The 23,264-nt window shown below is 38.4% G+C and overlaps 1 protein-coding gene across 2 annotated transcripts in view; it reads right to left on the bottom strand.

Annotated features, from left to right (window-relative positions):
* wipi2 (WD repeat domain, phosphoinositide interacting 2) overlaps positions 1–13,753 on the bottom strand; it is a 38,631-nt gene extending 24,878 nt beyond the window's left edge. For both annotated transcript variants that reach the window (XM_069904741.1, XM_069904742.1), the window contains exon 1: positions 13,464–13,753. In XM_069904741.1, the coding sequence (XP_069760842.1) occupies positions 13,464–13,537 (74 nt within the window). In that variant the 5' untranslated portion in view covers positions 13,538–13,753. The remainder of the gene's footprint in view (positions 1–13,463) is intronic.
* Between the last annotated feature and the right edge of the window lie 9,511 nt (positions 13,754–23,264).

The raw sequence follows: 23,264 nt of genomic DNA, 5'->3' as shown, positions 1-23,264 counted from the left end.
ATTGTACAAAATTCTTTTGTCACAGGTTCAATGGACTGCCAAACGAAATGAGCACAAAACCTGTTAAATGCATCTAAGTTTTTTTCATTTTTTTTTGTATAAATCAAACAGTATTATAAATACTTTAAAAAAAAAACTGAAAAATTATCTTTATTATTGAGCAACGAAGCATTGATTGAAAATAATGATGTAAAAATTTCTCTATGCAAATTAATTTGAATTTTGCGTGCTTTCAAGGCTAACTAGTACAGAGACAATCAGTGCCAGTGCACATATATTGCCCATAGCTATCAGAGTGGTGTCAGTGAGCTGATAACTGTGGGTTTACGGTGTAAATTTTTCAAAGTTCTAGTAACCGTAATGGTGCCCCCTGATGCTAAGAAGAAGAGCAGACAATATTTTCACGAGTATTTGAAATTTGGATTCATTCCTTCATTTCCAAATGAAATAATGCGTATTAGGTGGAAAAAAAAACACTTTTAGTAATGAAGCCAGCAAAGATGAAAGACCACCTTGAACAGGTTCACTCTGATAAGAAAAACAAAGATCATTTTTTTTTGGCGCTAAAAGAAAAGATCATATAATCGACCAAATTTAAAGACATTTTTTTTTTTAAAGCATTCGCCACTGCTGATTATGAAGGAGAACTAATCTCTTAATATAGAGGGAAGAAAAAAAAGAGCATACCATTGGTGAGGAGATCATAAAACCAGCTATTAAAGATGTGATTGAAGCGGTTATGTAAAAAGACTCTCAACCTATTCTAAAATGTATGCCTTTAATTGCAAGGACAGTAAGCCGACACATTAATGAGATGGCCATTGTGGAGAAAACTTTGGGGTCGGAGCTTCAACACTGCACGTTTTCCATTCAACTCAATAAGTCCTTTCGGCAGTTCAAATATTCTCATATGTGAGGTATTATTAGTCAAATCCTAAAGTGCATTGTTGACGAGTTTTTGTTTGCCAACTACCTAAAAGGTGATGCAAGAGGAGAGACAATTTTGCGATGCTTAGAGGATTATATGAAGAAAGCCAATGTTGCCCTCGGGAATATTACTGCAGTGGCTACTACAGTGCATCAGCAATGGTTGGCTGTAACAGAGGATTTGTCACCTTACTCAAGGTTCCCAATATACGTACTGTTCACGGTGTGGGTCACGTCTCCAGAATGGAGGACCATCGCCTTCCCAAGATCGTGTTATATGGCGAGCTCTCCACTGGCCACCGTGACAGAGGTGCACCAAAGAAAAGGTACAAGGACTGCCTAAAGAAATCTCTTGGTGCCTGCCACATTGACCACCGCCAGTGGGCTGATATCGCCTCAAACCGTGCATCTTGGCGCCTCACAGTTTGGCGGGCAGCAACCTCCTTTGAAGAAGACCGCAGAGCCCACCTCACTGACAAAAGGCAAAGGAGGAAAAACCCAACACCCAACCCCAACCAACCAATTTTCCCCTGCAGCCGCTGCAACCGTGTCTGCCTGTCCCGCATTGGACTTGTCAGCCACAAACGAGCCTGCAGCTGACGTGGACTTTTTACCCCCTCCATAAATCTTCGTCCGCGAAGCCAAGCCAAAGAAGAATCTTGTAGCCAAAAATCTAAGTGGCAAACTGCACGCTGCCTTAAAAGTGTGCATCAGGTCAGGCAATAAAATTAAAGCGCATCTTCTAAATTTGCAATGAGGGAAAAAAGTGATGAAACTTTTAACAAACTGCTTTTGCACATGGAGGAATTTGAGCCTGAGTATATCAAGTATATTTGAGTATATTAAGCCTATTTGAATTGTTAGGACTTGAATAATTGAAACATCTTTTCCTTTCAGATGTTTCTGTATTTCATTAAATTTTGAATATCGATCTGCCAAATAGATTCTACACTTTTTCAATTCATCACCGTGATTGGCCACATCCGTAAGAAACTCTACAGTTGTGAGTCATACAAGTCTTTGCAACCAATCACCTCTTGACAACCACCTTACCTCCATGTGCAAAAGCAGTTTGTTAAAAGTTTCATCACTTCTTTCCCTCATTGCAAACAGTCACGAATTTAGAGGATGCGCTTTAATTTTATTGACTGACCTGATGCACACATAGCTGGAGGAAAATGTACACAATTCCACATCACAGCTGAAATTAGTGAGAGGGAGACACATACCCCACATTATGTTGTGCTGTATCAGTTATTTCAGTCAGTCATGCACAAGATATTATAAAGTTACAATCAAACATTTGCTTACTTCTGAAGTCTGAAAGTAGGCACCAAATAAAATCAATACAGCCATTATAAAGTTTTATGGATTACTTTATAATGCACTCAAAATAATGACCAGAAAATGAAGCAGAAAAGATCCCTCAATTTTTTTTTTTGCCTTTTTAATTTTTCATTTGTTCAGAATTAAATAATCTTAAATTTATAATATTCTAGATTAAGATCAGGAAATATATTAACAGAACACCAGCTGTAACAGATTGGTTATTTAATACAAATTGCAAGCGAACTATTTATTAATGGACATCTGTTCTGTGTTTACTTTAAGATCCACTGTAGAAACACTGCTAAGAATATCCCTGATCACATACTGACAAATCATGTGCTTTCAAAATCATTCTTTGGGCTCCTTTGGAAAATCTTATCTAGTATCACCCATGGCATGGATACATACATTATTAGATTGTGTGTAGATATTAAGTTCAAAGATCATGATTGCAACTTGTCTGGAAAACAATCAAAGTATATAAGATTACTCAAATACAAAGGGAACTTTATACCACTGTACAGGATTCTCAATGCCTGAACACTGTTCCTGTGAAAGTTTTTAAAATCTTATTGCTCCATTCTACTTTCCTCGCATCAACAACAGAAATTTAAGCTTATTAAATGTCTACACCTAATATCATTTGAGCATTTGAGAAATATGCTATACTATTTAATAAGTCTTCCAATGAAGAGCATATTTGAGAGATAAGTTGGGACCAATAATGTTTCTAAGTGTACTGAGGTAGAACTACTTATTAGGAGAGGGATTGTTTAAAAAAAATTCTTTGATATATTCATTATTACAACCAGAAACTCCTAAATTAGGATTATATAGATCTAGGCAAAGATGGGAAACAGATATGAATATTACAATAGACCAACAAATGTGAGAACATTTACGTAGGAATTGTATGACTAATAGATTAGCAAGATCTAGATTATTTCAATACAATTTTATACATCAATCAGATCTTACACCACAGAAATTGAATAGATTGAAATCAGATTTGTCAGACCAATGTTTTAGATGTGATGAGGATGTAGGATCTTTTATACATTCAACGTGGTCTTGTACCAATGTGAGACCTTTTTGGATGATAGGTAATTTTTGGAACAAGTGACAGAAGTTATTTTTCCATTAAATCCCAATTTATCTTTACTAGGAAATATTGAAGATACAAATCCTAAATTGAAATAATCAATCGAAATTTGTTAAATTTATCAATTGAAATGTGTTAAATTAGCATAGCAGTAGCAAGAAAATGTATTGCAATTACTTGGAAATCAGATACATCTTCGATTATGCCATGGTGGAATGATGAAACTCAAAGTTGCATTTCTTTGGAAAAAATTACTTATAATTTAAGAAATAAGTGTGATTTTATAAAAATGGCACCCATACACTCAAATAATAGGATTAAATTTGCAGTGCTATTCTTTGTATCCCTCTAGCCCTGCAGAGTTCTCCTCTGTATGTTTATGTTAGTACTGAGGAATTGTACTGCACGACATCTCTCTTTTTTTTTACTTTCTCCTTTCTTATCTTTTTTTTACTTTTATCAATTTGTATTTTTTTTATTGGGAAGGTTGGGAGGGATAGGTTTTGAGGTGGGGTGAAAACCATCATGTATGTAATCAATTTGTTTTTTATATTTGTGTTATAATAATTGTGTTTACTGCATGTAATATTAAATAATATAAAAAAAAGTCCACCACCAAAATCATTGTTTGCTGCCTAAATTCATCATTAAAAAGAAACAGAATTATGAAAAATATCCCGTGTTTAAAATTTTGAATTTGATTAAAAATTCAGAGGTTGACAGGATGGTGAAGAAGATAATTTAAAAAAATCAGTAGCAGAAAATTATTCAATTCAGCAAAAATATTAATTATCTAGTGTAAACATACTAACTCAAGCAAAGGACCACATTGGGTTATCTTTCGGAGTCTGTACATGGATTTACTATGCCCCATAAAGCCACCTGAAAAAGAATACATGAAATGAGAGCAGGAAAATAAACAAGATCATCTCTCAAGCGAAGTTTAGAATTAATTTGAAAATTAATGTTTGGCCTATTAAAACATTGATGATTCAATGCATATTACAAATTATTTCCATGTTTATTGTTAGAGAAATTCAGATAATTTGACATTTCATTAATGATGTGACATTGGCACATCAGTTTTCAAATTAATTCTAAACTTCGCTTGAGAGATGATCTTGTTTATTTTCCTGCCCTCATTTCATGTTTTTTTATGGGGCATAGTAAATCCATGTACAGACTCCGAAAGATAACCCAATGTGGTCCTTTGCTCGAGTTAGTATGTTTAGAATTTAGAGTTCTCACATGGCCAAGAGAGATGGAAAAATAAAAATGTAAATATACTTTTATGAATATTGATGACATCTTCAAGGGACACAAAATAGTACAGTTATCAATGACCTCTCACCAGGATGTGTTTAGTTACATACCAACTACTCCACTGAAGTATTTGAAATATTTATCCCAGTATCCTGAATAGCATCATTTACTAAATTCAATTAAAAAAACATGAGTCAGTCATATTATTGGACACAGACTGCTGTTTCAGAATATCCAGAACATTTGCTGACATAATCACTGCACTCCCAGAAGGATATAACGTACTGTTAATTTTGTAAGATTAAGTTATACATTTCTTGGTGCAAAAATTGAAATCAGAAATCGCTTTCTGCAATTTATCTGTAATCCAATGCAGGACTTTGACTGTGTTCAGTTTGGGAACAGCAAAATAATTCCAGAGTTGACACAGCAGGTCTTGTCCCCTTGAATGGAATGAAAGGGAAATGCTACAACAAGTGAAAATCAAAAAGATGCAGGAGAAACCACAATGTACATGCCTAAAAACTTACTCAGCTCTCTCGACTGTACATCCTCTGTTTCTGTACATTCTGTCTCTGTTATACCTGCAATGATGAGACTTTCCACTAGGGAGTTTCTGAAATATCTTCTTTCTTCCAGAACTGTGGCTTCTCCTTGACCATGGTTGACAAAAGCCTTGACCACATCTATTTCCTGTACCTCTGATCTCACATTTTCTCCTGGACAGAGCAAATTAAGAATTCTGCAAGCTCCCACTTCTACCCCATTAGCCCTCTCATTTAACAGATCACCCTTCCACCAGTTTCAACAGGATTTCACCATCAGACACCTCTCCCCCTCTCTATATTTTAAGGGACTGCTTGTGATCCCCAAATCTGCTCTTTTGCTTCTACCAATAACTCTGCATTTTTTCAAGCAACTCCTGTCTTGTTACTACCCCTTCTCTTCTGACCATCTTGAACCCGTATTAAAAAAACCCCTATTTCGACAGCTCTGAGAACGAGATTAGTTATTCCAAACACATTGTCAGTAAGGTATGCAAAATGGTACCCAAAGATCGGCTCACCTATCTATACTGCTATCTTCATGGAGCTGAAGGGTCTTTTGACTCACCCCAACATCCTTGCCAAAGGATCTTCCCAGTTGGATGCAGCAGATCTCTGCAATGTCTTACAATTTACTGCTTGCTATTGTGTTAGAGGGGAATTCCAGACATTAGTTGTACATGAAATGATTTGCCAGTAATTTAGAAAGATTTTGATAAAATATTTTCCAAACTTTTCCTTAAAATCAAATTAGGACCATACCTCTTAGTTGCCTTATTTGGTTTTTCTTTAGAAGAGAACTTCAGCTCAGAAGAGAATTTTAGCTTTTACTTCGCTCCTAACCAGATGAGCAATTCTAATGAAGTGGAAGAATATCTCTTCAATGGTTACATGATACTATGATTTATTTGAGTTTGGAAAAAAAAAATTCAAATATAGAAAGCTTGAATTTGACAAAATGTGGGGCCTGTTCATGAATTATTATCACAATTTGAAGATGTATGTCTGCTCCGGAGATTTCCTATCTGCTAGCTGAAGCTCATTACTCAATTGTACAAATCATAATTTAGACAAGATAAGCTTATTTAGAGGGATGGGGTAGATTTAACTAGGGTTTTTTTCTTTAAAAATTTTTTTTAGTAGAGATCATTGGATACAGATTGGTTTAATTATGGATTATATCACAGAATAAGATCAAAATACCAATATATAAAAAAGGAATCTAAATTTTATGTTATAGATATGATTTATGCCATTCACTCGATTATATGTATAGTTTTTTTATTAAACAATAAAAATATTTTAAAAGAAAGAAAATTATTTCATTTATTAGGTGTTGAGTGAGTATTAGGAGACATTTGGCTAGGGTTGCTAGCTTCGCAGAAGTGCAGGTAGCAATTGATCATACTCATGCCTCCCCTCAATAATCTACAACTTCCCCTCACTGAAAGGGTTCCCATTCACTCAATGTTCAGGTAGTTCTGGATCCTCAGATGACTTTCCTTAAGGAGCATTTCATGTTTACCACAAATGTAAATTTCTCCAGAAACTGAGACAAAGCTGCTAAACATTTTTCACAGCCTACACCATTGAGGCCTATGGACCTGAAATGATGAGGGATACCTTCTACTTTCCTGGCCCCTGACATCACAGTCTGGCTCTCATTGTGCCGGTTGAACACTAGTACAATGAGGGCCAGTCTGGCATTAAAATTAGTGCTGGAAAATGCCACTGATGTTCTAAAAATTAGACTCCAGTGCTTTTAATGATCCAGTGGCATCCTACAGCATGTGCTCATTAGGTTCAAAGAACCATCTGGACAGTGCACAACCCAGGAGATTGAAGATGCAGAAGAGAATGAGAAATGTTTCTGCAGTAGTTCCAGCAGATCACTACCAGTCACATCACCCCACAAGGCAAAGGAATGTAAAGTCTACACATATTTGACCACTAGCTCAGAAGTCAGGGGTAGTCAGCCCTTCCATTCAATCATGAGCTGATCCATTTTCCCACTTAGCCCCACTGCCCGGCTTTCTCCACACAACCTCGATGCGCTGGCTATTGAAAAACGACTGCCTCCTTTAAGTACACCCAATGACTTAGCTCCACACTGCCTGCAGAGAGAATTCCAGATCAACCACACTGTGGCTACAGAAATTCCTCCCCATCTCTGTTCTAAGCAAATGGTCTTTATTCTTGAAATTGTTCCCTCTTATCCTAGACTCTCCTACCATGGGAAACAAGCTTTCAACATCTAAACTGTCCATGCCTTTCAACATTCAAAATGTTTTCATGAGATCCCCCTTCATTCTGCCTTGCCCAGACAATTCATGGCCCTCAGCAGTCTTCAAAGGGGTACAACTTGTTGCTGTGGGGAATGGCCACAGGATGATCCTGCACTGACTTTTCTCTTCCACCTCTTACCTCTCAGTTTTCACTCATCTATTAGCCAAATCCTGCACTCTGGCTGTAACTACCTGCTCAAAAGTCTTATATAGGACCTGCTCAGCCACCTGGATGATCCTCAGTTCATCCAATTCTAGCTCCAGTTCCTTAATATGGTCTTTCAGGAGCTGGAGATTGCTGCAGTTCCCACAGGTTTAGTCATCTTGGAAACCATCAGACTCCATTAATTCCCACTTCTGACAGGAAGAGCATTCCACTTACATCATTCCTTCACTATACTGCAGGCTACCAAGACCAAGTCAGAAAGATTGAAAGGTAAAACTTACCCTTGTTACCTGCTTCTTTGGACATCCTGATGGACCAACATTTATCATCAAGGATCAACTAAATCATAGTCCCAAATCCAAAGCTCCACAGACCAATCCTTAACATCAGTCAACTGAAAGAACCCAGATTGCATGTACAAATCCCACAAATCTTTCTCTGCAGCACCATCCAAACATGAATCAGTTGTTGAAACAGCCCACGTTAATTACTCTAGGAAGTATGCAATTACTCCTGAACTACCACCCAAGGTTATGCAACACATAACTCTTGAACTGAAAATTCTCACATACAAGGATTTACTTCCTGTCGCGCTCAACAAGTCTCTTGCTTTGCTGTTCCCCATCCCTAGCACAATCTCATGTTATTTCCCTAGTAAAAATGTCCAGTCTGTCTAATCAAATCTAGGACATTCTTGCTCCCTGTATAAACTATGTGTTCCCCCCACCCCACTTCCCTCCATGGCAGCCATAATGTATTACTGATGTCTGGCTCCTGGGGATTATTTCTTCAAAGATTCTCACTCTTCTCAGCCTGGTGCACATCAAAGAGTGACAAGCGGTGTTCTTGCATATAGGATTCTGCAGAAACCTCAAGTCACAATCTAGCACATTTCTGGCTACAAGTCATCTTAATGGCATTTCAAAAAATAGTTTTGAAGAATTTTTAACAGGGCAGAGGAAGGAAACTCAAATGAATGATAACTTTCTATTTAGTGCATCAACAAAAAAAAGTTTTTGAATGGTCTTGAAAATCAATTCTTTTCCTTCATTTTGTGAACAGGATCTGTTTTGGCTCAACTCCAAGGAATCCTCTGAAAGTTTCTGGACATTCTTGGGATTAATTACCGAAGGCAAGTATGAATTTCATTTCGAGATCTGTGGCAAGTTGATAGCCCTCATCACTCAACACAAATTCTGGACATTACAGAAATGCAAGTATCTTTCAATCAATGAGCATCTCCATCTTTTTTTTTTTTAAATTAATCCCTAAATAACTTTTTAATTAATCCCAAAATAATTTCTTGATTGGTTTTAGAGGAAAAGCCTTTCAAGTGACAAAGTTTTGCAGCACAGACAAGAAAGAAGTCAGGGACAAGAAGATAAATTACAGAAGAATAGAAGCTATTCTATTAGTACCTGCAAGACAGCAAAAGACTGAGCAGGGTTTTAAAAAGATGTTCAATGAAACAGGCAGGAAGTACACATAGAAATACCTGCTGTATGTCTAAATTTAAAACAGACCCATCAACCAAACCAGTTATGCTTCAATCAAAGTTCCTTACACACCTAACTAACTCTGTTAGCATGCTCTCCTTCATTTCCTGGAACCAATTTATGGGCAAAGAAGTTTCTTCTAAACACCACATTTGATCATTTTTACTATAACAATCATGAATAGTGGTTCCTTAATATTTTTTTATTCTTCAGATCGGATAACTGTCTATTCTACTGATATATCATTTTCAACTTTCTCTTCAAAGTCCTGATGGCCATTATCTTGTAAAAATATTTTTGGCCTCTCCAGTGTTCTATTTCATAACATGGCAATCAGAACTGTACCTAGTAGTTCAAGTGTGTTTAAATTGAGATTCTATACATTTTTTAACCTAATGTTGCAATTCTCAGTTCAGAAACTAGTGCCTGAATCGCTTTAATCTAAATATGAATTAAACAAATCATAGACAACCCATAAAACAGAGAAACAAAGCAAAATCCTTTACACTACAAGTATTAGGGATTAAACAATACTGAAACCATATCATCAAGTGTGAGGATAGTAGAATCAAAATTATAGCACAAACAAAAAGGCCAGCATGGTTAGTGTAGCAGTTATTACAGCACCAGCGACCCACGTTCAAATATAGCGCTGTCTGAAAGGAGTTATGCTTGCGTAGTAGGTTTCCTCTGGATGCTCTGACTTCCTCCCATCCTCCAAAAAATGTAGGGTGTTTGGAGGTCAATTAGTGTAGCATGGGTCAAAGGCTTGAGGACCTGTTATCATGGTGAATGTGTAAATTTAAAACAAAAATTGTTCCACATATTAAAATTCCAAGGCTGATATAAACTACATTTACATACATTTTTAAATTCTGAGTCAATCATCTCAAGAAATATTCCACGTAGAGTTTTTACCCCTGCCACCAACACACTGCTGTTTCTTTTTAGTACTCCAGACTCCCAGATCACAAGCTACCTATGGCTCAAATCTCTGAAAATCCCTGTCCTACTACTATATACAAGGAGAATCCAACCTACTGCTCTCTTTTGATAATGACATGGTTGGTAAAAGTTACTGCCAATTTTCATCTATAATTCACACAATTAATCTTTGGACCTTTTCTTTCTTGGTTTCTCCATCACCATTTAAAAGAAAAACTTTGGACCTTTTCTTTCTTGGTTTCTCCATCACCATTTAAAAGAAAAACTTTGGACCTTTCTTTCTTGGTTTCTCCATCACCATTTAAAAGAAAAACTTTGGACCTTTTCTTTCTTGGTTTCTCCATCACCATTTAAAAGAAAAACTTTGGACCTTTTCTTTCTTGGTTTCTCCATCACCATTTAAAAGAAAAACTGGACCTTTTCTTTCTTGGTTTCTCCATCACCATTTAAAAGAAAAACTTTGGACCTTTTCTTTCTTGGTTTCTCCATCACCATTTAAAAGAAAAACTTTGGACCTTTTCTTTCTTGGTTTCTCCATCACCATTTAAAAGAAAAACTTTGGACCTTTTCTTTCTTGGTTTCTCCATCACCATTTAAAAGAAAAACTTTGGACCTTTTCTTTCTTGGTTTCTCCATCACCATTTAAAAGAAAAATTTTGGACCTTTTCTTTCTTGGTTTCTCCATCACCATTTAAAAGAAAAACTGGACCTTTCTTGATTTCTCCATCACCATTTAAAAGAAAAACTTTGGACCTTTTCTTTCTTGGTTTCTCCATCACCATTTAAAAGAAAAACTTTGGACCTTTTCTTTCTTGGTTTCTCCATCACCATTTAAAAGAAAAACTTTGGACCTTTTCTTTCTTGGTTTCTCCATCACCATTTAAAAGAAAAACTTTGGACCTTTTCTTTCTTGGTTTCTCCATCACCATTTAAAAGAAAAACAACAAGTGCCTTTTCTCTTTTGCTGCATTTTAACTTATTTTATTTTTAAGATTTTTCTAGCCAGTTGAAAAAATATTTTCCCAAGAGAGGACATAATTAAGAATTTAAGTCCATGATCTGTTATCTTACTAGGTCATTGATCTCATATGTTTAGTCTGTTCTTTTCGCACAAATGAATCTCCAAAGTATTTTCAGTATTTTTATTAGCAATATTGTCATTCTTGTGACATACATGATAAATGTTATATCATATATAACAAATATGATATATTGTTGATGGGGGATTTAAAAAATTAAAGGAACTAATGGTTGAAACCTAGTTGCCTCAATCCAAGGCTCAAGAGATCCCTCCCTAAATTTCTTGTGACAAATTTTGTTTTATATTTACTCTGTGGAAAATGTTACAGCTTAAACTCACATTATAAACTTTTCTCATTGTTGTTATGGACATGAACAGTTCATGATAACTGCTCTTTAATTTAAAAAAGCAATATACCTACAAGTTAACTAAACCTGCAGCTCTTCAAAGCAGCACCATTCAAAAGATGGAGCTCATTTTAATAGTAATATTCAGGCACCGAAAAAAGTGAAAAGGGAAAAAAAAAATCAAATCTATTTCAATCCAAACTCTACTACAACATAATAGGACCTTTACTGAGAAAATAAAACCTCATTCAGAAATATAGTGCAAACACAGTAACTCTTCTCCAAGCAGTATGTGTGAACAGAATTTGAACATCATTGCCATCAGAGAACACCTACATAATTCTACTACCTCCTACATAATCATGGCCATCCTAGTCGAGATCATAGGAATACTGCACACTTTGTTCACTACTGGCATAGTTTAAGTAGATACCAGAAAGAACCTTCAGGTTGTGCATCAATCAGTAGTTTAAAAAAAAAATTACACTTGAGATTTAAAAAATAAATAATCAGGGTTTATTCCCTTAGTTTTTCCCTCCCCACATTGGGCACAAGACTATAGTTTATTGGAGCTTGCTTCTGTTCTAGCTAGCAGAACTGGTGGACAAATCTCTCAAGTCCCACTGAAGCCTAACCCTTGGGCAGTGTAAAAGTAGGCAAATCAATACTGGAATCCTCCATCAATTAAATCTAGCCAAGCTTCACATCAATTCTGCAGCACTAACACTCAGAAAAACCATTCGCTGTTGTACCATTGAAGGTTAAACAATGAGAAATAACAAAATAAAATCCTCAAGTGGCAGTCTATAAAGCAAGTTACATTAGGCCATCGAGAATTCTGTCTTCGTTGCTTCCAGATGACCACTGCATCATCCTGAGTTACTCAAAAACCCCACACTGTTGGTAATAATCCAACACTTCATTTTGAACATTTTCAGAATGAAGCCCTCTGGATCACTCAAATTTAAAGCAAAGTTCTTCCCTTTTTCAAAAAAAAACATTAAGTTCACCGCAACCCTGATAACTCCAAGTACGAGTCCGTTATTGGGAATGTACAAACCCTCTTGATCACAAATGCAATGAGGTTAGCTTTGATAGGCCTGAATCAAAATAATGTGCTTCAATCGCAAAGTACTGGATTCAAAACAATTACACCAAGCAAACCCTGATGACTCAGTCACATAACTGGAGGCTGCAGGTGTAGCTCCCTATTGGAAAAAAAAACCCAAACATGTGCTAAACAGATCATTGTACGATATTGGAGAAATAACTACAGTGAATCTACCTCACAGTTTGCTTTAATTGCTGAATCATTTGATCCCATTTGACAGGATGAACATCACGATACCACAATATTAATTCCACAGCCACTTTCAGGTGCTCGGACGCAGATAACGCGCCGGCAGACGCAGCTGGGGGTGGGGTGGGGGGGCAGCTGGGCTGTTCAGGTGGCCGCGGAGAAGGCCACCAGCTGAAGGAGAGCCGCGTCCGAGCGAACGCCGGCTCCTGTGGCCGGAGTCGCACTGCTGCTTTCAGGTGTGATGGGGGGGATTCTTGGAGCCGGAGATTATACCTCCAGGAGGAGGGTTAGTCAAGTGCTCCTCCTGGCTGGGCTCTCCCTTTTCAGGTGGCCACCCGACAGCCACTTAGGGGTAGAATAGGCGGCTTTGCACCGGGGTATTTTGGCCACCTGAAAGCGGCTCATGTCAAAAGCAAACTGTTGCTGAGCTCTAATAGAATGCCTGCATTGCCAGATACCATCATGAATCCAAATATTTCCCCCCCAAAAGGGGGACAGTATCCATTTAAAGTGAATACTGCTCACAAGTTGCACTGTAAACTCCCAATTTCCTCCTCCTAAATGAAAATGCACCCCAAGGGAATGGCATTAAACCACTCGACCTGTCTGCTCAGATCTTGGTGGAGGCTCTGCCTGCAGCCTCCAGCTGTCCAGGCCGCACATCCCCGGCCTTTCCCAGCCACAACACCCCCCCCCCCCCCCTCTACTCCGGTCCCCGGCCTCGGGGCTTTCCTTACGTGGTGTCCTGATTGAAGTTGGCGAAGAGGAGCTGGCTGCTGCCACCCTCCCCGCTCTGACTGGCCAGGTTCATCGGCCCGACTTGTTCGCTCCCCCCGTTGAGGGGGAGGTGGGGGGGAGGGGGAAGCTGAGCTCCGGTCCGACCCCGGTCCGACCCCGCTCCGATGCCCGCGGGCTCAATCGTCCCGAGCTCGGCTCCGTTTCCCTTTAATGAGCCCGACGCCGCCGCCGCCGCATCTCGCGCGCCGCGGCCGTCATCGGGCTTGGCCGACGACACCCGCCATGCGCATGCGCCCCGCCACCATCGCACGCCGCGGCGCCGGCGAGCAGGCCACTCGGGCCGTCTCGTCCGTGCAGTTCTCGCTCCATCACCCACCAAGTCTCTTGAAATGATCAGAATCCGAATCTATTATCATGGACATGTCAGAGAATTTGAGATGCAGCAGCAGCATCCCAGTGCAAATGTTGTCATGAATTAAATTTTATAAAGGGGAGAAAAAAAATTAGGAGGACGTGAGGTAATGTCTCTGGTTCATTGTCCATTCAGGAATCTGATGGCAGACTGGAAGAAGCTGTCCATGGGCTCATCTTCAGGCTCCTGTACCTTCTTCCTGATGGTAGCCGTGTGATGGGGGTCTTTGAGGATAAAGGCTGCTTTCTTCAGACACCGCCTCCTGTAGATGAAGTGAATGGCGCCTGTGATCGTCTCTGGCCAAGTTAACAACCCCCTGGAGTTCTTTTTCTTCCCTGTCACTTCCATGCCAGACGGTGATGCAGTCAGTCAGAGGAGTCTCCACAGAACACCTGAGGACATTTTCGGGAGCCTTTGGTGACACACCAGATCTCCTCATTGGCAAGCCTTTTTCGTGATTGCATCGACATGGAGGCCCCAGGACAGATCCTCAGAGATGTTGACACCCAGGAATTTGAAGTTCTTGACCTGCTCCACTGTTGACCCCTCAGTAAAGACTGGTTCATGTTCTCCTGATTTCCTCCTGAAGTCCACAATCAGCTCCTTCATTTTGCTAACATTGAGTGCAAGGTTGTTTTCATGACACCACTCAACTAGCTGATCTATCTTCCTACAATACGCTGTTACATTGCTATTTGAGATTCTACCGACAATGGTGGTTTCATCGCCAAATTCGTAGACGACATTTGAATTGTGCCTGGCCATGGGTGTAGTGCGAGTAGAGCAGAGGGCCTGTGTTGATCATCAGTGAGGAGAAGACTTTGTTTCCAATTTGTTCTGACCGTGGTCTTCTGATGAGCAAGTCAAAGATCCAGTTGTAGAGGCCCAAGTTTTGGAGCTTATTGACCAGTACTGAGAGGACGATGGTGTTGAAGGCTGAGTTGTAACCGATGAAAGGAAGCTGGATGCATGTGTTGCTGTGGTCTGGGTCATCCAGAGGTGAGTGGAAAGCAATGATACTGCATCTGCTGTTGGGCAATTGTGACAGTAGTCAAATTGCAGTGGATCCAGGTCTTTACTTGGGTACGAGTTAATTCTGGCATGACTAACCTCTCAAAGCATGTCATCACAGTAAATGAGAGTGCAACTGGGCAATAGTCATTGAGGCTGCTCATTCTGCTCTTCTTATCTTCCTTTTATCTTCTTTTCTCCAATATTTTTACCAGTTACTTTAAATCTATGCCAAATCTTTGGTTCTTCAGATTGGAAATTAATGTTTTGTTATTCATTTTTGAAATCTAGATATTTATTGTCCATTTCTAATTGCCCTTGAAACAGCAGTACTGAGCTGCCTTCTAGAAGGACAGCAGTTCTTCTGGTGAAAGTATTCTTGCTGTAGTGTTGGAAAGGGAATCCCTGAATTTATATCTAGAGGCTATAAAGGGCTGGCAATATAATTTCAAGTCAGGATGGTCTCCAATTTGGAAGGGAAATTGCAGGTACTTGTGTTCCTACGAAGGTTGTGGAAGCTTGAGCTATTGTTGGAATAGCCTGGAAGAGCAACAGCAGTGCATTTTGTGTATAATGCACACCACAACCACTGTGCACTGGTGCTAGAGGGAATTATCTGGGAAATGTCAATCAAACAGACTTTTTGTATTGAATAGTGTGACCCTTCATAAGAGCTGTTGCTGTTATGTTCATCTTGGTATAGGGAGAATATTTCATCATGCTTCTGATTTGTCCTTTGGAAATGGTGGAAAGACCTGAGGAGTCAGGAGGCAAGCCATTCACCACAGGAGACCAGCTTATGAACTACTTTGTGATCACAGTAATTGTATAGCTGGTCCAGTTCTGGTCACAACACATATAAGGGAAATCACGGACTGAAATTCTTAAAATGGGGCCACAAGATGTATAGGTGGAGGCATGGAAGATGAACAGATTAAACATTTTTTGGGAAAGGAAAGGACTTTGCTGTTTGGCTCTGCTGTATAGTTGCCAAGCAACATGAAAACTTTTTCAAGGTTGGAGACATTTGGAGACAACCTGGCTAAATGCAGAATATTAAGTTTTAAGTGTGTTCCTTGCTTTGATGATTGTGTTTGACAGACATGGATCCACCTTTAGCTATGAATTACCTTCCATGTAGTTTTCCTCTTTTGTTCTAATGCCTTCAATTCCAGGAAATAAGCATGCAGGCCAAAAAGTTTTGTTTCATATTTCTCGCATCCACGTCCCCTCATTTTGCTTCATTTTGGCGATGGGTGGTAAATGAATGCCTTCTTCTGCTAGCTTTTATTGAAGAAGATATGTATTGTTCAACATTTTTCATTAGATTGAAGTCGATTTTTGAGTTAATCCTTGTAAGAATTGTTTTCTTTTTGTAATGGTTAACTTTTGTTACTTTTAGAAATAATTTTACCCTCGAGTTCCCCACCAAAAAATAATTGTCGGCAGTATTCGGTGGAATGCTTATCATATGGTTTCATTACATCTGGCAAAAAATCTCCATGTGTTTGACGGGCAGAGTAGCTGAAACAACATTTAGAGACCCTACATAAAGAAAGGAAAGATAAACCCTTGGATTACTTCAAGACTTAGATAATTTCGAAAGAAGGCCAATGCTCAAACAGATGATTACTGAAATATTACATAAAGTAGAAAGGAGTCCTCTCAAATTATTTCATTTCTGGCTAATGTGAAAAAGAAAGCTAACTTGGAGAAAGATGAATTGGCCAATTGAATGAAGCTCATAAATCAACAGTATGCTGCAATTTTGAAGCCTGAACTTTACAAAAAAAAAGATCAAACTAAAAACTAAATGTGATTTACTTATTACATGTCCTATTCAGACTTAACTTTTACAAACTAAATCCAAATTTTATATTCATGGTGATTAAGCAGGAAAGCTTCTAGCTAATCAATTGAAAGGCTACACTGCTACGTGACTTCTTTCAGAAATTCATAAAGTTAATGGGATTATTACTACAAATCATGTGCAGATAAATGAAGCATTTTGACAATTTTATTCTAACCTTTATAAATCAGAATCTTATAAAGATTTAATTCTGCTGCTCAACTTAGATTTTTGTCTTCTTGTTATCAGATTGGTGAAAAGACAGCATGGATACTGTTAGGTCTGCTTTGTTCATGAATGAGTGAGACAAACACCAGGCTGAGTCGAAATCAGGGTTCTTTGTTCTTTATTACCGGATTGTAACACTTGCGACTAACAAAGTTAGCCGGAGAATGCATTCTGCCGTTATCAGCAAAATGGTGATTTTTTATACCCTTGGATACATGCTTAGAACATCATCATATCATTACTTGTCCAATGACTAAAACTGTTGCTATCCTTTCCCTGCTAGCTTCCTGCCTCTCAATCCATCAATGTCTCTCTTAAACCGTTGCTATCCTTTCCCTGCTAGCTTCCTGCCTCTCAATCCATCAATGTCTCTCTTATCTTGTAAGTACAAGGATGCATTCTGTTACTCCTTAGTACTGGGTGACTCCTTCTCCGGTCCCATCTCATGATGTTTTACCTAACAATACAAATTGAAATGAGTAAAATAGGGGAAAATAATTCCAAACACATTTTGAATAAATGGCACGAAGAACTGTTGAAAGGGAAAATACACCCACTAATTTTGAAACATATACATAAAGTATGGAATGGAATCCATGTAGAAAGAGGAATGAAGAATTATCATTTAGCTGGAAAGTTATTAAAGCAAAATCCTTTAATTCCCTTTACAGTTAATAATTAATTTTACAATATTTGGTATAACTGTGGAATAAAAAGGATAAAGGATTGTTTTTTGGGTTCTGTTTTTTTTTTACTTTTGACCAATTGAAAGCTCAGTACAATATACCAAATAATACTATTTTTTCTTAATTCAACGTAAATCATACTTTAAAAAAGTCACGACTTTATTTTAGATTACTTGAACAAAGTCATTTTGAATATATAATAACTGATTTGTTTATCAAAAGATTTCTTACTAATATGTATATAAAATTGCAAGAGACTATGCAGAAAAAAATCTATTTAAATCTAAATTGAGATGGGAAAGAGATTTAAATTTACAAATTCAAGAAGAAGTATGGTCAAAACTATGTCATGAAAGTGTAACCAGCACAATTAATGTCAGTTATCAAATGGTTCGATTTAATTTTTTACATCCATTATATTCTTTTCTTTGGCTTGGCTTCACGGACGAAGATTTATGGAGGGGTAATGTCCACGTCAGCTGCAGGCTCGATTGTGGCTGACAAGTCCGATGCAGGACAGGCAGACACGGTTGCAGCGGTTGCAAGGGAAAATTTGTTGGTTGGGGTTGGGTGTTGGGTTTTTCCTCCTTTGTCTTTTGTCAGTGAGGTGGGCTCCGCGGTCTTCTTCAAAGGAGGTTGCTGCCCGCCGAGCTGTGAGGCACCAAGATGCACAGTTTGAGGCGATATCAGCCCACTGGCGGTGGTCAATGTGGCAGGCACCAAGAGATTTCTTTAGGCAGTCCTTGTACCTCTTCTTTGGTGCACCTCTGTCATGGTGGCCAGTGGAGAGCTCACCATATAACACGATCTTGGGAAGGCGATGGGAAGAATGGTCCTCCATTCTGGAGACGTGACCTACCCAGCGCAGTTGGATCTTCAGCAGCGTGGATTCGATGCTGCCGGCCTCTGCCATCTCGAGTACTTCTATGTTGGAGATGAAGTCGCTCCAATGAATGTTGAGGATGGAGTGGAGACAATGCTGGTGGAAGCGTTCTAGGAGCCGTAGGTGATGCCGGTAGAAGACCCATGATTCGGAGCCGAACAGGAGTGTGGGTATGACAACGGCTCTGTATACACTAATCATTGTGAGGTTTTTCAGTTGGTTGTTTTTCCAGACTCTTTTGTGTAGTCTTCCAAAGGCGCTATTTGCCTTGGCGAGTCTGTTGTCTATCTCGTTGTCGATCCTTGCATCCGATGAAATGGAAGATATAAGTATGTTATTGGAACAGGTTATGAAGATGCAAGTTTTGAAAAACCCAAAAATATTTTTGTTAGGGGATATTTATGATTCGAAGTTAGATATTTATCAGAGGAAGTTTTTAAATGTAATAATTGCAGTAGAAAAGAAATGTATAGCTGTAATGTGGAAACTAGATAATAATGTGGGGTTGAATAGATGGCAAATGGAATTACAAAATTGTATACCATTATATATAAAAAAATAACATATAATTTACAGAATCAACCAGAAAAGTTTTATAAGATTTGGAAACCTTATATGGATTTTAATGATAAGAGTTCATTGACAGTGTCCACTACTCCCACTCCAACTCACCCTGGTTAATTTAAGGTTTAAGGTTATATTTGTAAATTTGAAATTTATTCAATCAGTGAAGGATATTATGATCAATTCAGGTGAGCTTTTTCTGTTTTTTTTCTTACTTTTTTGGGGAATGAGGGGGGAGAGTGGGGGAGAAAATATAAAATTATGTATTCTTTTTGCATTTTTAAAATGAATCTGTATTATTATGGATATGCACTGCAATTGTTATTGATGCAAATGAAAAATAAAATTTTCAAAAAAAGATTCAATTCTGATGGAAAAATGTTTAATTTTCCAACTTCTTCATGCTCTTGAGAAGACCAGTTACTATTGGAAAAACCTAACACTTCTGAGAAGATTACTGCAGTAATTAACTCTTTACAGGCTGGCAAAGTTCCTGGTCCTGACGGTCTTCCAACTGAGATTTATAAAACTTTTTCACAATCATTTGTACCCTTTTTACAGTTACTTTTTATGAAACTTCAATTTCACTTACTGCCAAAAAGAGTAAGGATCCATCTGACTGTTCCTCTTATTGGCCAATTTCTCTTATGAATGCCGAGGGCTAAGATTTTGTCTAAAATACTAGCCTGTAGATTGGAAAATATTACGCTTTCTATTATCTGTGAATATCAAGCTGAATTTATTAAGGGTTGTTCTTCACAGTTTAATACAAGACACAAGAGAAACTTGTCCGTGAACTACTCTTTGCAGACGATGCCGCTTTAGTTGCCCATTCAGAGCCAGCTCTCCAGCGCTTGACGTCCTGCTTTGCGGAAACTGCCAAAATGTTTGGCCTGGAAGTCAGCCTGAAGAAAACTGAGGTCCTCCATCAGCCAGCTCCCCACCATGACTACCAGCCCCCCCACATCTCCATCGGGCACACAAAACTCAAAACGGTCAACCAGTTTACCTATCTCGGCTGCACCATTTCATCAGATGCAAGGATCGACAATGAGATAGACAACAGACTCGCCAAGGCAAATAGCGCCTTTGGAAGACTACACAAAAGAGTCTGGAAAAACAACCAACTGAAAAACCTCACAAAGATAAGCGTATACAGAGCCGTTGTCATACCCACACTCCTGTTCGGCTCCGAATCATGGGTCCTCTACCGGCACCACCTACGGCTCCTAGAACGCTTCCACCAGCGTTGTCTCCGCTCCATCCTCAACATCCATTGGAGCGCTCACACCCCTAACGTCGAGGTACTCGAGATGGCAGAGGTCGACAGCATCGAGTCCACGCTGCTGAAGATCCAGCTGCGCTGGATGGGTCACGTCTCCAGAATGGAGGACCATCGCCTTCCCAAGATCGTGTTCTATGGCGAGCTCTCCACTGGCCACCGTGACAGAGGTGCACCAAAGAAAAGGTACAAGGACTGCCTAAAGAAATCTCTTGGTGCCTGCCACATTGACCACCGCCAGTGGGCTGAAAACGCCTCAAACCGTGCATCTTGGCGCCTCACAGTTTGGCGGGCAGCAACCTCCTTTGAAGAAGACCGCAGAGCCCACCTCACTGACAAAAGGCAAAGGAGGAAAAACCCAACACCCAACCCCAACCAACCAATTTTCCCCTGCAACCGCTGCAACCGTGTCTGCCTGTCCCGCATCGGACTTGTCAGCCACAAACGAGCCTGCAGCTGACGTGGACTTTTTACCCCCTCCATAAATCTTCGTCCGCGAAGCCAAGCCAAAGAGAAGAGTAATATCCATCACTTATGGAATATTCTCTATTCTTCTCCTGTCTCATTCTCTGAGTGTGTTCTTTCTTTGGATGCTGAAAAAGATTTTGGTAGAGTGGAATGGGACTATTTATTAAAGTGCTAGGAAAATTCAAATTTGGCCCTAAATTTATCAGTTGGATTTCTGCTGCCTCAATCCTTCCAAACTCTTTAAAATCCAAACCTTTTCATCTTTACTGTGGATCTAAACAAGGCTGCCCTCTTAGCCCTTTTCTATTTAATTTGGCACTAGAACAATTAGCTGTTGCCTTTTCCCAATCTAATGATATGTTTGGGATCTTAAGAAGTGGAAGTGTTCATAAGGTTTCCTTATAGATGGATGATCTTTTTGCTGTATATTTCAGATCTTGATCATTCAATTCCATCCATTGTGTCATAACTCCAACAATTTGGTCATTTTTCAGGTTATCAACTAAATCTTCTGAAAAGTGAGTTGTTTGTATTGAACTCTTCTGGCTCGCTAGATACTGCCCTTCTCTTTATTATTTATTTAGGTGTTATTAAGACAAAAGAACTATAATAATTTATTTAAAGAGACTTTTCTTTATTGATTTATGTTAAGAAGTCTTTATCTCAGTGGACTCCCCTTGAGATGTCCTTAATTGGGCAAATTAATGTTATTAAGATGAATATTTTACCTAATTTTTTGTACATCTTTCAAGCTGTTCCTGCTTTGGTCCAAACATATTTTTTGATTCAATTGACTCAATTATTTCCTTATATATTTGGAAAAATAAACATCCTCATCTTAATAAAGTTTTCCTTCAAAACCTTTAAAAAAAAGGTGGTTTGGCCTTACTTAATTTTAGATTATTACTGAGCAGCTAATATCAGATGCATCATTATAAAGATAGAATGGATTAAACTGGATTAATTTAGGAATTAATTTTACTAAAAAATATTCTCTTATTTCATTACTTGGAGTGCCATTATCTTTCTTTCCTTCTAGACTAACTGATAATTTTTTTGTTAAACATACTTTGAGAATTTGGTTTCAATTTAGAACATTTTTAGGATATCATAAATTTTAACTTGCTAGCCCTACTCATTTTCTTTGGCTTGGCTTCGCGGACGAAGATTTATGGAGGGGTAATGTCCACGTCAGCTGCAGGCTTGATTGTGACTGACAAGTCCGATGCAGGACAGGCAGACACAGTTGCAGCGGTTGCAAGGGAAAATTGGTTGGTTGGGGTTGGGTGTTGGGTTTTTCCTCCTTTGTCTTTTGTCAGTGAGGTGGGCTCCGCGGTCTTCTTCAAAGGAGGTTGCTGCCCGCCGAACTGTGAGGCACCAAGATGCATGGTTTGAGGCGAGATCAGCCCACTGGCGGTGGTCAATGTGACAGGCACCAAGAGATTTCTTTAGGCAGTCCTTGTACCTCTTCTTTGGTGCACCTCTGTCACAGTGGCCAGTGGAGAGCTCCCCATATAACACGATCTTGGGAAGACGATGGTCCTCCATTCTGGAAGCGTGACCTACCCAGCGCAGTTGGATCTACTCATACTCAAAGGCTATATGACATGATGGCATGTTTAACTTTGGAAAAAAACAGATGCTCTTCCAATGTAGTGGATTAAAATATTTTAAGTTTGTGGGGTCCTTTTATCAATTTTTTTTCATAATTTATAAGATCAGTTAGATCCTACTTTATGAATTTGTGTTCTTTTTAATGGCAGTGGATTTGAATGTATCAAACCAATAACTTTGGAAGGGAAGGAAATAGAATTTGTAGTGTTAAATTTTTTAAAATCTTTTTCAATTCATCATATTTTATTACATTTAAATGATTACATGATTTTTTTTTCTTTTTTTCTGTTTGACTGTTATGACATATAGTTCATATATAATAGTTTTCTTATATTAGACTTTCTTTGTATATTTCCTATTTCATATTACTTTTGATTTATGGCTTATATATAGTATTGAAAATTCAATAAAAAATATTGAAAACGAAAAGGGATTTCTTGCATCATTCAAGATAAGTGAATCGATTGCTAAAAATGGAAATGTTGACATTGCTGAGTCACTTATTTTGCCTTCAGTTTCCATAATAATATCTGATGTCATGAACTTAAATTCTAAAGAAGCAATTCCTTTGAGTAATTCCACTGTTTCTAGAAGAATTGATGAAATGGCAAGGGACATTGAAAAAAACAATTAGTTATTTCATTACAATACAATAAATTCTCTTTACAATTAGACAAATCCACCCTGAACAATGTTCTTCATGGCTTATAGCTTACAAGCTGATGAAAGATGTTATTTGCAAGAAGGTTTAAAACAGATACTAAGGGATTAATTATTTTCAAGGAAGTTAAGAATTATATAAA

This window comes from Narcine bancroftii, chromosome 12 (genome assembly GCF_036971445.1).
Source record: "Narcine bancroftii isolate sNarBan1 chromosome 12, sNarBan1.hap1, whole genome shotgun sequence".
NCBI lineage: Eukaryota > Metazoa > Chordata > Chondrichthyes > Torpediniformes > Narcinidae > Narcine > Narcine bancroftii.
This window is presented reverse-complemented; position numbering and strand designations above follow the sequence as displayed.